Source organism: Cylas formicarius, unplaced genomic scaffold (assembly GCF_029955315.1).
Source record: "Cylas formicarius isolate icCylForm1 unplaced genomic scaffold, icCylForm1.1 PGA_scaffold_6__28_contigs__length_40554024, whole genome shotgun sequence".
Lineage (NCBI taxonomy): Eukaryota > Metazoa > Arthropoda > Insecta > Coleoptera > Brentidae > Cylas > Cylas formicarius.
Genome location: NW_026844347.1, coordinates 20,703,806 through 20,716,251, shown reverse-complemented (window position 1 = coordinate 20,716,251; position 12,446 = coordinate 20,703,806). Strand labels below are relative to the sequence as shown.

The following is a 12,446-nucleotide window of genomic DNA, read 5'->3' as shown; positions in this document are numbered from 1 at the left end:
GGAAATAAAACTGACGTGGTAAAGTGACGCTTGGCACGCGTGCTAGATGGGTAGGTAAATAGGTATTTTACAGACGAGAGTAGAAAAATATATTTATTTTTTATTTTTATTTGCTTGTAATTGGTTGAACTCAACCTAAAAATTACAGTCAATGTCCAGGTAAGGTGTTATCGCGATTAATAGCAGTTGGTCCTACTGGAATAAACGGAGCTTATGCGGGCTCATATAAACATATGAATTTAGACATTTTATTGCAGCCAAAGTTTCTAACCAAATTGCGTGATAAATTCTTGTTTGCGCATTTATCGCATGGAAAGGATGTGCGTTATATCTATTCATAATACCTCAATAAGACAACATCCATAATTTATATTAAACATAATTTTTCATATGCATTCGTTGTTTTAACAGCAATATAAATGGAAATTTCATTTTGTAAAGCTCGCATACAGTATAGTATTTTAACTTTGCAATTTTGTTTGAACATATCTTCCTCGTCTTTTAAGTTGACTATACTTAAGTGCTAAAATATGCATTAACCAAAATGGTATCAAATAAAAGATCTTATGGAAAGGTTAGCATTGTAATAGTATTTGTAATAACAATAACGATAGTTACTTCATCTTTATTTTGTTGACGTTACTGAGAACGCAAGACTGTAATACCAGTAATTATTTCAATTTGAACTAAAAATATATTTTTACAATAAAACTAATATTTTTTACGAGAATGGCTTTTTTGTATTACTTCTTAGGTATAAACGAGCATTGAAACATTGATAAAGCTTTTTCTCGTGTTCGGGCGAAAAAAGGATATTTATCCCTAAGGAAAGTGTAAAAAAATGTTTATAGTCCTTTACATACGAAAGATATCTTAGACTAGAGAAAGAGATTGGTGTCAAATACTTTCAAACCCAACTAAGCTCTAGACTATTATCCTCCCGAGAATCCTGCTTAAAATGAGATTGAAGTATGGTCCAGTTCACAAAACAGAAGTAGTTCTACAGAGAATCAAACTGATGGCAAAAATGGCTATAGAAAAGTATCATGTTGAAAATCGTCTTGTAATGTAAGTCAATGGAGACATGGTTTGACACGCGTGATGCACTTTCGAAATATTAGTCCGATTCTTCCAAAAATTGTAAGACAAAAAGACATAAAGGTCGATAAAATAATAATAAATAAAAGACTCCTCTGTGGATAACAATGTTTCCGGCCATGCATTCCGCCGAATATCGTGAGGGTAATGGAAAATTAAACTATCATTGAGGCTATTTACATAAAACTTCAAGCTCAAATAATACGAAACGGAAAAATTCTTGGTAAAGTAATTTTTTACATGTAGTGAAAAGCTGGAGCCAGCTTCAGTCAAGCTCTGAAGAAGCCAACAGGATGATTGGCGAAACGTCAGCAATTTCGACTGAGCAAAAACCGACGTAGGAGGAATCCAGAAGTTTTGTAAAAAGCATTACAGTAGCATGTGGAAGTTTCTTTGAAAAATCTATATGAGTAATTGGTTTTTCTAAATTTGTGTGACTTGTATTAATATATCCGACGAGTATCACTGAACAGTTTGTAGGGTATTTCTAATTATGATCTACTTGAGTATATTGGGGTACGTAACATTAAAAACATTGTTTAATGAATCGTATTTATTAATTATTCTTATACAATGGATCTGTTACGAATTTTACCTCAGAGTCGGAGGTAAACTCTTCGAATACTACAATTTGATTAGACCCCTCAATCAAAAACGGAGCCGGCAAGTACAACGTCTGCTGCGGTCCAATTCTGGCATACCTTCCTAATACAAAACCATTTACGATCACAATACCCTTCGTCCAATTCTCCATGTCTACGTAAGTATCTCGCGGCGTGTCGGATATCTCCAAATTGCCTCTATAAATTTTCGGTTCGTCATTATTATCGGACACAGCGAAAGTTTTCCACTGCGAAAGAGAATCAGTCCAGCTTTTCTTAAATTCCAACGGGTACATCAGCCAATCGTGAACGGGTTCCCCGTTGATCTCGATATCGCCCTGCCACAAACCTTTGGGTTGATAGTAGACACCCACGTTTACTCTACCCCAATTTTCCACCACCAAATCAAGCGTTGCATCGCGAAGATCTTCGTCAGTCAACTTCAGAGAGCTATTTTCCGTCCTCCACGTACCAAAGTTATTCAAATCAGCAGCTTTGGCCAGCACTGGCGATACTCTCTTGCCGTTCACGAGAACTATAACGGTGTCGCACACTCTTCCCACAATTTTTAATAATGAATTCGCATCCAAATCCAGTGTTTTCCTGTAAACTACGTAGCCGTAACTTTGGCCGTTACCGTTGTTGATGTCCATATTTTCCATCGACACGGGATGATACGTAACAAAAGAAGGCAGCGTCGGAATTACTTCATAGAGAGTTATTTGTTCTTGAACGGCGACGCTTGAATAAGCTTTCCTGTGGACCAGCGCCGGCATTTCAGGTAAAAGCGTGGGAAACGGATTATATTTGGCGATAAGTCGCTGAGCAGCGTAATATTTGTCTGTGTAATCGCCAGCTTCTGTCAATAGCGCGGTGTAATCGTAACTCGTGGTGATCGGTGAGAATTCTAAAACAATATATAATTGTTTATATAAACGTAAATTCATGCTACCAAGCTTAAACAAATATTCGGATCTATGTTTCTCTTGTTCTTTTCATTAATTCAAAGATTATCCAAATCACATATTCTCTAAAACTGCATAAAAAACATCGAAAGTTCGATTTACATAGGCTTCGGCTTGAGGCATTTATCTGTTAAATAATATAGTGGTCCTAATATGGTAAAAATTGATGTCTCAGGTGGCCATAATATTTCTGTAGAGATGCACCTTTTTCATTTTTATTGCCTGAAGATTTAATGCTTCCGCTATTATTGGAATCAGCTAAATCAATAAAATAGGCAATGAAGATTATATATCATAGGAGTATTATGTTAATGAAAATGTTAAACCATACTATTTTGACTATACAGGGTGTTCCAAATAAAACGCGGATCTTACAGGGTATTTAGGTTTTAAGAAAAAAATGGTTTATCAATTTAATGACAGCAATTTTCTGAAGTATAAGTTTATAGGATTTTTACTCAACGGCGTGTATAATACTTTCATATTTAGTCCACATCCTGTACCAACGCCACTGGTCAATTTTTATTAAATATATATATTTTTTAAATATCTATTGAGTAATTGTGAACTTTCTCGTATACTGTAAGGATTTATGCGTGTGTACGTGATGGTGTGAATTTGTCCACTTTTGGGTTGATACTGATTTGAACTAAATACTGATATTTATGTATTTATTTTCTTCTCTGCACACATATAACGACCATTGCTGGTATCAACAACCAATATTGAAATTTCAACACTCTACATAGTTAAGAATCGTTTGAACATCTAGATTTATATAAAGGTTTGATCGTGAAATAAGTCAAGCAATTTCCTCATTCCTTCTAATCCATTATAATCCGTTGAGAGGTTTTCAGGCTGAAGATTTTGTTTATCAATAACTTATATATAATTCGTTTGAACAGTCAGCAAATCCTAATCAGTTTTTATAGAGGAATTGAAATTGAATGAGAAGAAAAGAAGGAATCTTAGTTTAGATTATTAACCTTAGTTAATCTAGAATAAGGACTGACCGATTAACATGACAATATAGCAAAAGCCGCCCTTCCCCCTGCCAGAACACTATAAACCACAATATATTCCGCAACCATTTATCTCGCAGCACTGAAACTAGTACAACCATTTTTGTACTTACTGGTATTTAGATCGTCAAACGCCAGATTTTCAGCCCCACTTAGGAAGCCGAAATTTGTGCCTCCGATGAACATATAAACGTTGACCGATGCCGGATACCAGAGAATTTGTTCAAAAATCTCTTCAAATTCTTCAACAGCTTTGGTTTGATGCGATGTTCCCCAATAATCAAACCAACCTAACGAAATTATGTAAATAAAAATGCAGCAATTTATTAGAAAAGAAACTAACCTGACCAGTACTCCATAACCATGATTGGTTTTCCCGGCTGATAGCTCCTCAAATAATCTAGATTTTGAATGGCATCTGAATCGAAATTGCCTGTCATGAAAAACTCGTCTCGAATAGTTCCTCCAACTCCTCTCCAGGGGTTATCAGCGGTGCTTAAAATTTCCACAATTCCTGCAATTAACAACTCGCGTATATCTGATGATCACATTCTTATTACCTACCGTTATCCAACATTAATTGGCGAAGCTCATTTAAATAGGTTTTATCGTTTCCCTTATCCTTCTGAGCGAATTCGTTCTCAACTTGGAACATAATTATCGCACCCCCTTTGGTGAACTGGTGTTTGGCCAGTATCGGAAGTAACACATTAAACCACCTGCTTACGTACTGCATGTAAACTGAATTAGAACTCCTAAATGCGATGTCACGTTCTCTAAGCAACCAACTGGGAAATCCCCCGTATTCGAATTCAGCGCAAATGAATGGGCCTGCACGGATAATGACGAAAAGATCTTCACGCTGAGCCAATTCGATGAACGTTTCCAGATGGAGAAAGTCTTCCATTTCAGATCCGCCATTGCCGAAATCATAAACACCTATATTGAATCGAAGAGAAAACAGTGTTCAGTGGTATGACGATGCAAAAACTGGAAACATCAAATGGAATTCTCTACCTAAACATTCAATTAAGCAATTTAACACTTTGACTGTCATTATAAATTTTCCCAAGCCACAAATATATGTAAGTGCACTTAGCGTAGAAGTAAGAAAAATATATTCTACATCACGTGTACATATCATATACATTAAAATACAGGATAATTTCTGCTTTGAAAGTGTTAAAACAAAACCTTTTCAAGAATTAGTGCTTGTAGACTGGCATAAATGTTGTTATGCAACTCCAGAAATGTATGCAAGGGAAAAAAGAATATGTGTAGCACTGCTAAAAATATTATATGTATATATAAATATGGCGTTCTGGGAATTAAGAAAGATACACATGGCAGTTTAAGTATTAAGCAATAATTGTAAATATTCGGTTATTTTTAGGGCGAGAATGGCCTGCTTCAAGTAAAAAAGACTAACAGAGAGTTGTATGCCATAAAACATTTTTACCAACTGAAGAAGAATGATTAAGTTAAATTAATTCTCAGATTCTCCATCGCTTAGGAAAACTAGTCAGAAAACTGTTATAATTAAATTGTAAAACAATTTAAGCAGTTTATTATATGATTTTCAAATTGTATTTATATTTCATTTCAATCTTTATATTGTAGTACATAGAGATAAAAATTTACCAAAGAGTATTAAAAAATTCATCGTTATCATCAATCTGTTTTTATTTTAATATTTCGAAATTCTGTAAGTGCTTGCTTATCTAATCGCAATACACAAAATTCACTTGAATTCCTGTAATTTCCTGTAGTAGTACAGTCCACAAACTTTGTATTCTTTATAGCTAAATTCGCGCAATATATAAATAGATACGTACATATGTAGTAAACATGATTTTTTAAACAATTTTGGAAAAATATTTTAACATATTACCATAGTTTTTTTTTGTTTTTATCTTGGACAATTTGTAAGGCTCTCTTAATTCGCTCAATTTTAGATTTTAACTAGTTAACATTATAATATTTAAGCAAAATTACCGGACTGTGGTTCATGCAGGTTCCATGGAATATATGTTTCGACGGCATTAAACCCAGCCGCCCTTAATTTTGTCAAACGGTTTCTCCAGTACACTCTCGGAACCCGAAAGTAATGGATGGCACCACTGTAAATGCTTATATTTTTCCCGTTTAAAGTGAAATCAGGTCGATCAACCGATAACCCAGAGCTAATTCCATTCGCGGTATATAAATCGTAATTGGTTTGCAAGGCACTTGCGCATAGTGTCGAGAAAAGTATCAAAACAATTACGCGGATGCACATTTTTGTATTCTTCGGTTGAAAACAAAATTCGCGATTGAATCGATGTTCATTTTATTCGAAAAATTTTTATCGCTATCTCATAATCAAAACTAGATAAAACCTCAATGTACTAACATTTGTTCGGAAAATCAACTCTTCTGCTGCTATAATGATAAGCACAGACGATATCACCTAGAGTTGTCCATTTTTAGTCCATTTTTTAAATCTTCCACATTAAGACAGCTTGGAATATCAGTTCATATTTTTGCTGGACTTATGGTCACAAATATAAAGTATATAATAAAAATATAAAGACGAGTCCGAAATTTCATTTATCATCATCAAATCCTTTATTTGCATTGGTTACGAGATAATTTTAGATAAAAAAATTACATTTGATGCCATTAGGTCTGCGAAAGACATGCCCTGGAATAATATGATGTTTATAGTAACAATAAAAAACTTGGATATTAGAAAAGTATTAATAAAAATCACAATATGAAAAATAAAGTCAAGAAAATGGCGGATATCAAAAAACCGAAAAATAAGAGAATAAAATTAAATGAGTACCACAAAACAAGATGTTTTTGTGCTTTTCTCTTGTAAATTCATAGCAAATACACATTTAAAGTTGCAATAGTGCAATACCTCTAATTATGTACTTTGTTTGTATTAATACGATCCAGTATTACAATAGACTTAAATGAAACAAGATATTTTCATTAAAATTAAAATTTATTATATAATAATCGTGATGGCGGAAGTAAAGCACCCAACAACAGGATCCACAGAAATACTACTCAAGGGATAGAATATGTCAACGACTTGCTGAAGAACAAGTTCTATACCCAGGCATTTGGTAAAATATTTATTTTATAAAAACTGCACATTTGGTTATTGGCTAATCAAATTGAATAGAGTAAACAGTCAATCAAGCAACAACACAGGTTTGCAACAGCTGTTAACGTCTGGGGCGTCCCGCTTCTTAAAAGCTTGCTTTATTCGAACTTCCAACATTATCCCATTCGACTTCGCCAATTCAGCGCCGATTGATTCGCTTGTCTGCTGTCATCTTATCACAAGCTTGCTTGCTCTTTGCCCTCTCATGCTAGTAAGATTGGCATCTGTGTAAACATTTAATAGAACATCAAAACAATCAAACGAATGGTTTACCAAATTACTTAGCGACATTGCTTTGCGCATTGCTATTTTTTAAAAGCAAATAACTGAAATAAACGTCTATTGAAATTCTGTGGCAGATAAAACGCTATTTAAATAAAGAGCAAATAAAACACTTTCGCTCGAGTGCTCCAAAGCAAATAAAACAGTCACTTTAGTTGACGACATCAAAAAGTGAGAAGATAAGGCAAAGTTATAAAAGGCGTCACCGTCATACCACTGCTGTAGGTGGCAACAATAATACTCAAAAATGTTGCTGTCGGTAATTTTTGTCGCGGTATTTGGTAGTTTCGGCGCTCTAGCCCTACAAACCAACTATGAACTCTACACTGAAGGAGGAATTCAGTCGGGGTTATCCGTCGATCAACCTGCTCTATATTTGAATGGGAAACAGATTACAATCTACAGCGGGGCCATCCATTATTTTAGAGTACCCAGGGTGTACTGGAGGGATAGATTAAGGAAACTTAGAGCTGCTGGCTTCAATGCAGTCGAAACCTATATTCCATGGAATTTGCACGAACCCGAATCAGGTATATTTTGTTTGTTACTAAAGCGTTTTCTTCGGGTTATAAGTTACAGTTTTGCTTCGTACCTGACTGTGCCGATTTCGAACACCTAACCATTTATTTACATAAAAATGTTCAATTACATTTAAAGGTGTATATGACTTTGGTAATAGCGGTTCGGAAATGGAGGACTTCCTCTGGATGGAAACTTTTATCGAGTTAGCACAAAAAGAGGATCTCTTCGTCATTATCCGTGCAGGACCTTTCATATGTGCCGAATTTGAAAACGGAGGATTTCCGCCATGGTTGCTTCGGGAACCAAATATTGAATTTAGAAGCTCGAATTCCGTTTACATGCAATACGTCAGCAGGTGGTTTAATAAATTACTTCCAATTTTGGCCCAACGCCAGTTCACCAAAGGGGGTCCCATCATAATGTTCCAGGTGGAAAACGAATTTGCGCTCACGGGCGGGCAAGATAAGACATACTTACAACAACTTAGACAGTTGATGTTAGATAACGGTAGGTTAGATTATAATTATAATTATTTTTTTATTCGAACTTTTACTTAAAGGTATCGTGGAAGTATTAAGTACAGCCGACAATCCCTGGAAAGGCACTGCTGGTACCATTCCAGATCTGTTTTTCATGACGGGAAATTTCGATTCGGATGCCATCCAAAACCTCAACTACTTGAAGCAGTATCAGAACAACAAGCCGCTTATGGTTATGGAGTATTGGTCAGGTAAATTCCGAAACACACTTTTGGAATATTGGAATATTTGTTTCTAAATAATTTTAATTTTGATAGGAATTTTAACAAAAACCTAATACAATGTCAATTTTTCAATTTAAGTTATGTTAGCGGAATTTAGAGGAAGTGCCAGAAATAGATCTGTGTCTAAAAATCAAGTTAACTATGGTAATTAGAAATATCAAATAATATACTAAATTTATCCTGCAAAGTTTGTTTTTTTGGTAATTTAGTATTAGTAGCATTAGAAAACACATTTTTTTTAGTATTTTTTTATTTGTCTCATACTTCAGTCTTGCCAGGTTTTCATTTTATTTTGCAGTGAAAAAATTCCATTAAAAAAATTCCCCCTAGGAGGAAAACCTCGTGAATGCGAAATTTTTATTTTCTTTTCGGCCCTATATCTAAAACCATTACAAAAAAAATAAAAAAATGATTAGTGGTCCAAATAATTTTAAAAACTAAAAGAGACCCCCATAATTTAAAAGTAAAACTATTTTAAAAGATTTTATTCCCAATTTATAATAATAGTTATTAATTATATAATTTACCCTCTTTACTTCTGTTAGTTTTCGCAGAACCCAACAGAATGTGTCACGTTAATTTCGTTCTGATTTAGGTTGGTTCGATTATTGGGGAACCGAGCACACAGTCAAAACAGCCCAAAATTTCGAAGAAGTGTTCGGTCAAATTGTATCCTACCCGGCATCTGTCAACGTATACATGTTTATCGGGGGAACTAGTTTTGGTTTCTTGAATGGAGCTGAGAATTTGGCATTCGACGACTGGAACACCGGTTAGTAGTGATTGGTTAAAATCTTGAAGCAATTTTCAAAATAGTTATTCCACTTTTCACAATGTCTGTGAAATTATACAAAGAGGAGATGGTGACTCAAAGTAAAATAAAATTCCAAAAATGATTTACCATATTTTTTAAATTTCGTTAATTTATTTATATCATTCCTTTTAAATCTTAAGAAAACGGTTCGTGATTTTAAAACAATTAGCCACATTTTAATTATGAGTACAAGTAAATCAAGAATTATATTTTGCCTAAATTTCAAATACTTTGTGGTGTGGCGGAGGCCTTAAACTGAAATATTCTTACCTTTATTGAAGTTTCAAGTCGATCCTCGTAAAACTTAAACTGAACTAAAAATGTTATACTGTTAAAAAACAATTGAAGTAACTGAGAGCTAAGACTATCACTCTCTATCGGATGACCCGTTTATTATTGAATGCTACCATTTTTATAAATTTATCGTATTTGCTGTCAAAAGGGTTATTTTGACTTTGTAAATATGCTATTTGCTAAGAAGAAGGGAATGTAATATGGAAGAAAAAGAATACAGCACTACAGAAATTACACCTACTATTTTTATTCACTTTGTATTGACACGAGATAATCTTTTTTATTAACATAACAACAACAAAAAATGGTTGGGTTAGGTGACAGAAACCTGTCAAATATTTTCCAAACTCATAGTCAAAATAGTAACGTTTCTATAGTGGTCCACTGTTTTTTTGGTATGTTGGCCGTCATCGTCATAGTCAACTAACAGCAAAACATAAAAGGATTGTTACAATAGAAAAACTTTTTATTGCTAAAATTTGGAAATCTACAACTTATTGAAATAATCAACCTTATACAAAATCATTCTTTTTGAATGCTAATTACTATAAAATTATGAAAATGTTTTTTTTTTATTGTTAGTTTTTGGTCACCTTGTATTTGATTATTTTTAAAATATCAATCCCATATACATAATAAGGAGTAATGGATAGATACATTTAGACCTGTGAAAGTCGCTTTTCACATAAATTTCAAATGTCCGAAGAATTTAAAAATGTTTAATATTCATATAAAACGAGAAAGTTGTTACTTGTTCACGAAAATAAAAACGTACTACATATAAAACAACATAATATTTTAAAAGTGTAAGTGAATTCAAATTAAATTTTGTTTTTATATACTTTTATATACTTTTATATACTTTTTGCAAGTTCTGATAAGCTGTCATCCTATAATAAACGGGTAGGCAATACAAATAATTTAAATAAATGTCTATTTATTTACTTGGTAGACTCTACACTCCCTTTGTCGAACCTCTTTTCCGCTTTTATAAATTCGCAGCGCCTTCTGCTCGGATGCAAGACGTTCCCAAGTTTCCAGTCAAACGAGTCCATCTCGAACGGTGGATTACAAATACAAAAAAATATATTTTCCATCAAAACAGACCCTCTCAGAGTAACACTGTTTGGAGTGGACGTTGTACTTGAATGTCGGCTGGAAACCTAATGGAAAATCTAAAAATTTTCAGATTACAACTCGATCGTATCGAGTTACGACTACGGAGCCTTATTAACCGAAGCTGGCGATTACACGGACAAATATTACATTGCTCAAAGGCTAATTGCTCAGTACAACCCTGTACCAACTGTTTTGCCGGCCATGCCCGACATAGTTCACAGGAAAGCTTACGACAGCATCACGGTTCAGAAGGAAATCAGCCTTTCCGATGTTATTTGGTCGTTGCCATCATTTCAAACGCCTACTCCCGTGTCCATGGAACAAATGAACATCAACAACGGCAACGGCCAGAGTTACGGGTACGTCATCTACAGGAAAACTTTGGATCTCAAGGCGGATTCGTGGATCAAAATCGATGGCAGAGTCGGCGACACTGTGATAGTTTTAATCGACGGCAAAAGGGTTTCGCCGCCTTTAGAAAAATCTGCGGATTTGAACAATTTCGGGACTTGGAAAACTATGAATTCTTATCTAAAACTCACCGACCAAGATTTGTACGGAGCTACGCTCGACTTGGTGGTGGAAAACTGGGGCCGCGTAAACGTTGGTGTCTACAAGAACTACAAAGGAATTTGGCAAGGAAACGTCGAAATAAACGATAATCCCGTCTATGACTGGACGATGTACGCATTAGAGTTTAAAAAGAGCTGGAACAACGCGCTGAACAGTTGGAGAGACTTCAGTGTCGCCGGTAGTGACGACGAACCTAAGATCTACAAAGCTTCGTTGGAAATATCAGGGAGTCCGAGAGATACGTACGTCCATATGGAAAACTGGACGAAAGGTATCGTTATCGTGAACGGATTTGTGCTTGGTCGCTACGCAAAAATGGGTCCGGAGCAGACTTTGTATCTTCCCGCGCCATTCCTAAACGAGGGAACCAATGACGTTGTGGTGTTCGAACACTTCGCACCATCAACTTATATTGAATTTGCCACGGATCCTATTTATAAAACTTATTAAGCGTTAAATAATGATTGCATCAAAAGTTTTCCAACGTTAAAAAGAGCAACTTGAATGACTAAATGACAGGAACAGAAAATTAAAATTAAAAAATTAAATTAATTAAATTAAAAAATATTAAATGACTGTTTTCGTCCTTACCTATTTCATCCAACGTTATCACAAAAATCGGAAAATAAGGGTTTTGAAATATTACATTTGTAATTTGTAAATATTAAAATTGTAATGTACAAATAACTTAGATTTAATGTGACTCCTTAGTGATTTACACGATGTTTTATTTAACAATTAAGAAAACATTTCTTGCATTGATACTACTGATAGGTGCCGTATATCCGACGAAATTAAATAAAATAAATAAGCATTTCTGTTTATTACCAGAGACACACTACACCTTATACGTAAAAAATATAGTCTCTTTTTGCAAAAAGAAAATCGTTATTGCTCGAAATATTTAAAGCGCTAAGTTGGCACAACCATCTTAATATCAATTGGCAGGTACCTAATTATTTCTAAGTTTTTTCGCCCCGCCGTAGGATATTAACAGGTACTAATGGAAAAGCATTTGCTCTTTTAATTAGATTACAACAATACCATGTGATCAGAGTTTATGTTTAAATTTTGTACGTATCTCTCCGTTATAAGAAATTGTAATAAACAACATTTATTTATTACAATTTCTTGTAACGAAGAGATACGTACAAAATTTCAAAACAAATTGTGATCACATGGTATTGTTGTAATCTAATTAAAAGAGCAATTTTAATAAGAAGAAAACAAATAAT

General features: G+C 34.3%; 2 protein-coding genes across 2 annotated transcripts; one reads left to right on the top strand and one right to left on the bottom strand.

The window, feature by feature from the left end:
• Window positions 1–1,649: 1,649 nt before the first annotated feature.
• On the bottom strand, window positions 1,650–5,987 carry LOC132703470 (beta-galactosidase-1-like protein 3). Its single transcript, XM_060672738.1, has 5 exons — window positions 5,683–5,987; window positions 4,252–4,626; window positions 4,031–4,201; window positions 3,801–3,977; window positions 1,650–2,607 (listed from the first exon to the last, which is right to left on the bottom strand). Exons 1-5 carry the CDS (start codon window positions 5,963–5,965, stop codon window positions 1,655–1,657), a joined length of 1,959 nt encoding a protein of 652 aa, XP_060528721.1. The 5' UTR covers window positions 5,966–5,987; the 3' UTR covers window positions 1,650–1,654.
• A 1,341-nt stretch (window positions 5,988–7,328) lies between these two features.
• Window positions 7,329–12,189, top strand: LOC132703326 (beta-galactosidase-1-like protein 3). Its single transcript, XM_060672500.1, has 5 exons — window positions 7,329–7,656; window positions 7,784–8,155; window positions 8,208–8,378; window positions 9,007–9,183; window positions 10,709–12,189. Exons 1-5 carry the CDS (start codon window positions 7,374–7,376, stop codon window positions 11,659–11,661), a joined length of 1,956 nt encoding a protein of 651 aa, XP_060528483.1. The 5' UTR covers window positions 7,329–7,373; the 3' UTR covers window positions 11,662–12,189.
• Window positions 12,190–12,446: the final 257 nt, after the last annotated feature.

Coding starts and splice junctions, on each gene's coding strand:
- LOC132703326 (XM_060672500.1), top strand. CDS start 7,374: ATGTTGCTGTCGGTAATTTTTGTCGCGGTATTTGGTAGTTTCGGCGCT. Junction 8,156..8,207: donor ACAGTTGATGTTAGATAACG/GTAGGTTAGATT, acceptor TTTTACTTAAAG/GTATCGTGGAAGTATTAAGT. Junction 8,379..9,006: donor GGTTATGGAGTATTGGTCAG/GTAAATTCCGAA, acceptor GTTCTGATTTAG/GTTGGTTCGATTATTGGGGA.
- LOC132703470 (XM_060672738.1), bottom strand. CDS start 5,965: ATGTGCATCCGCGTAATTGTTTTGATACTTTTCTCGACACTATGCGCA. Junction 3,978..4,030: donor GGTTATGGAGTACTGGTCAG/GTTAGTTTCTTT, acceptor TAATTTCGTTAG/GTTGGTTTGATTATTGGGGA. Junction 2,608..3,800: donor GTTTGACGATCTAAATACCA/GTAAGTACAAAA, acceptor ATATTGTTTTAG/AATTCTCACCGATCACCACG.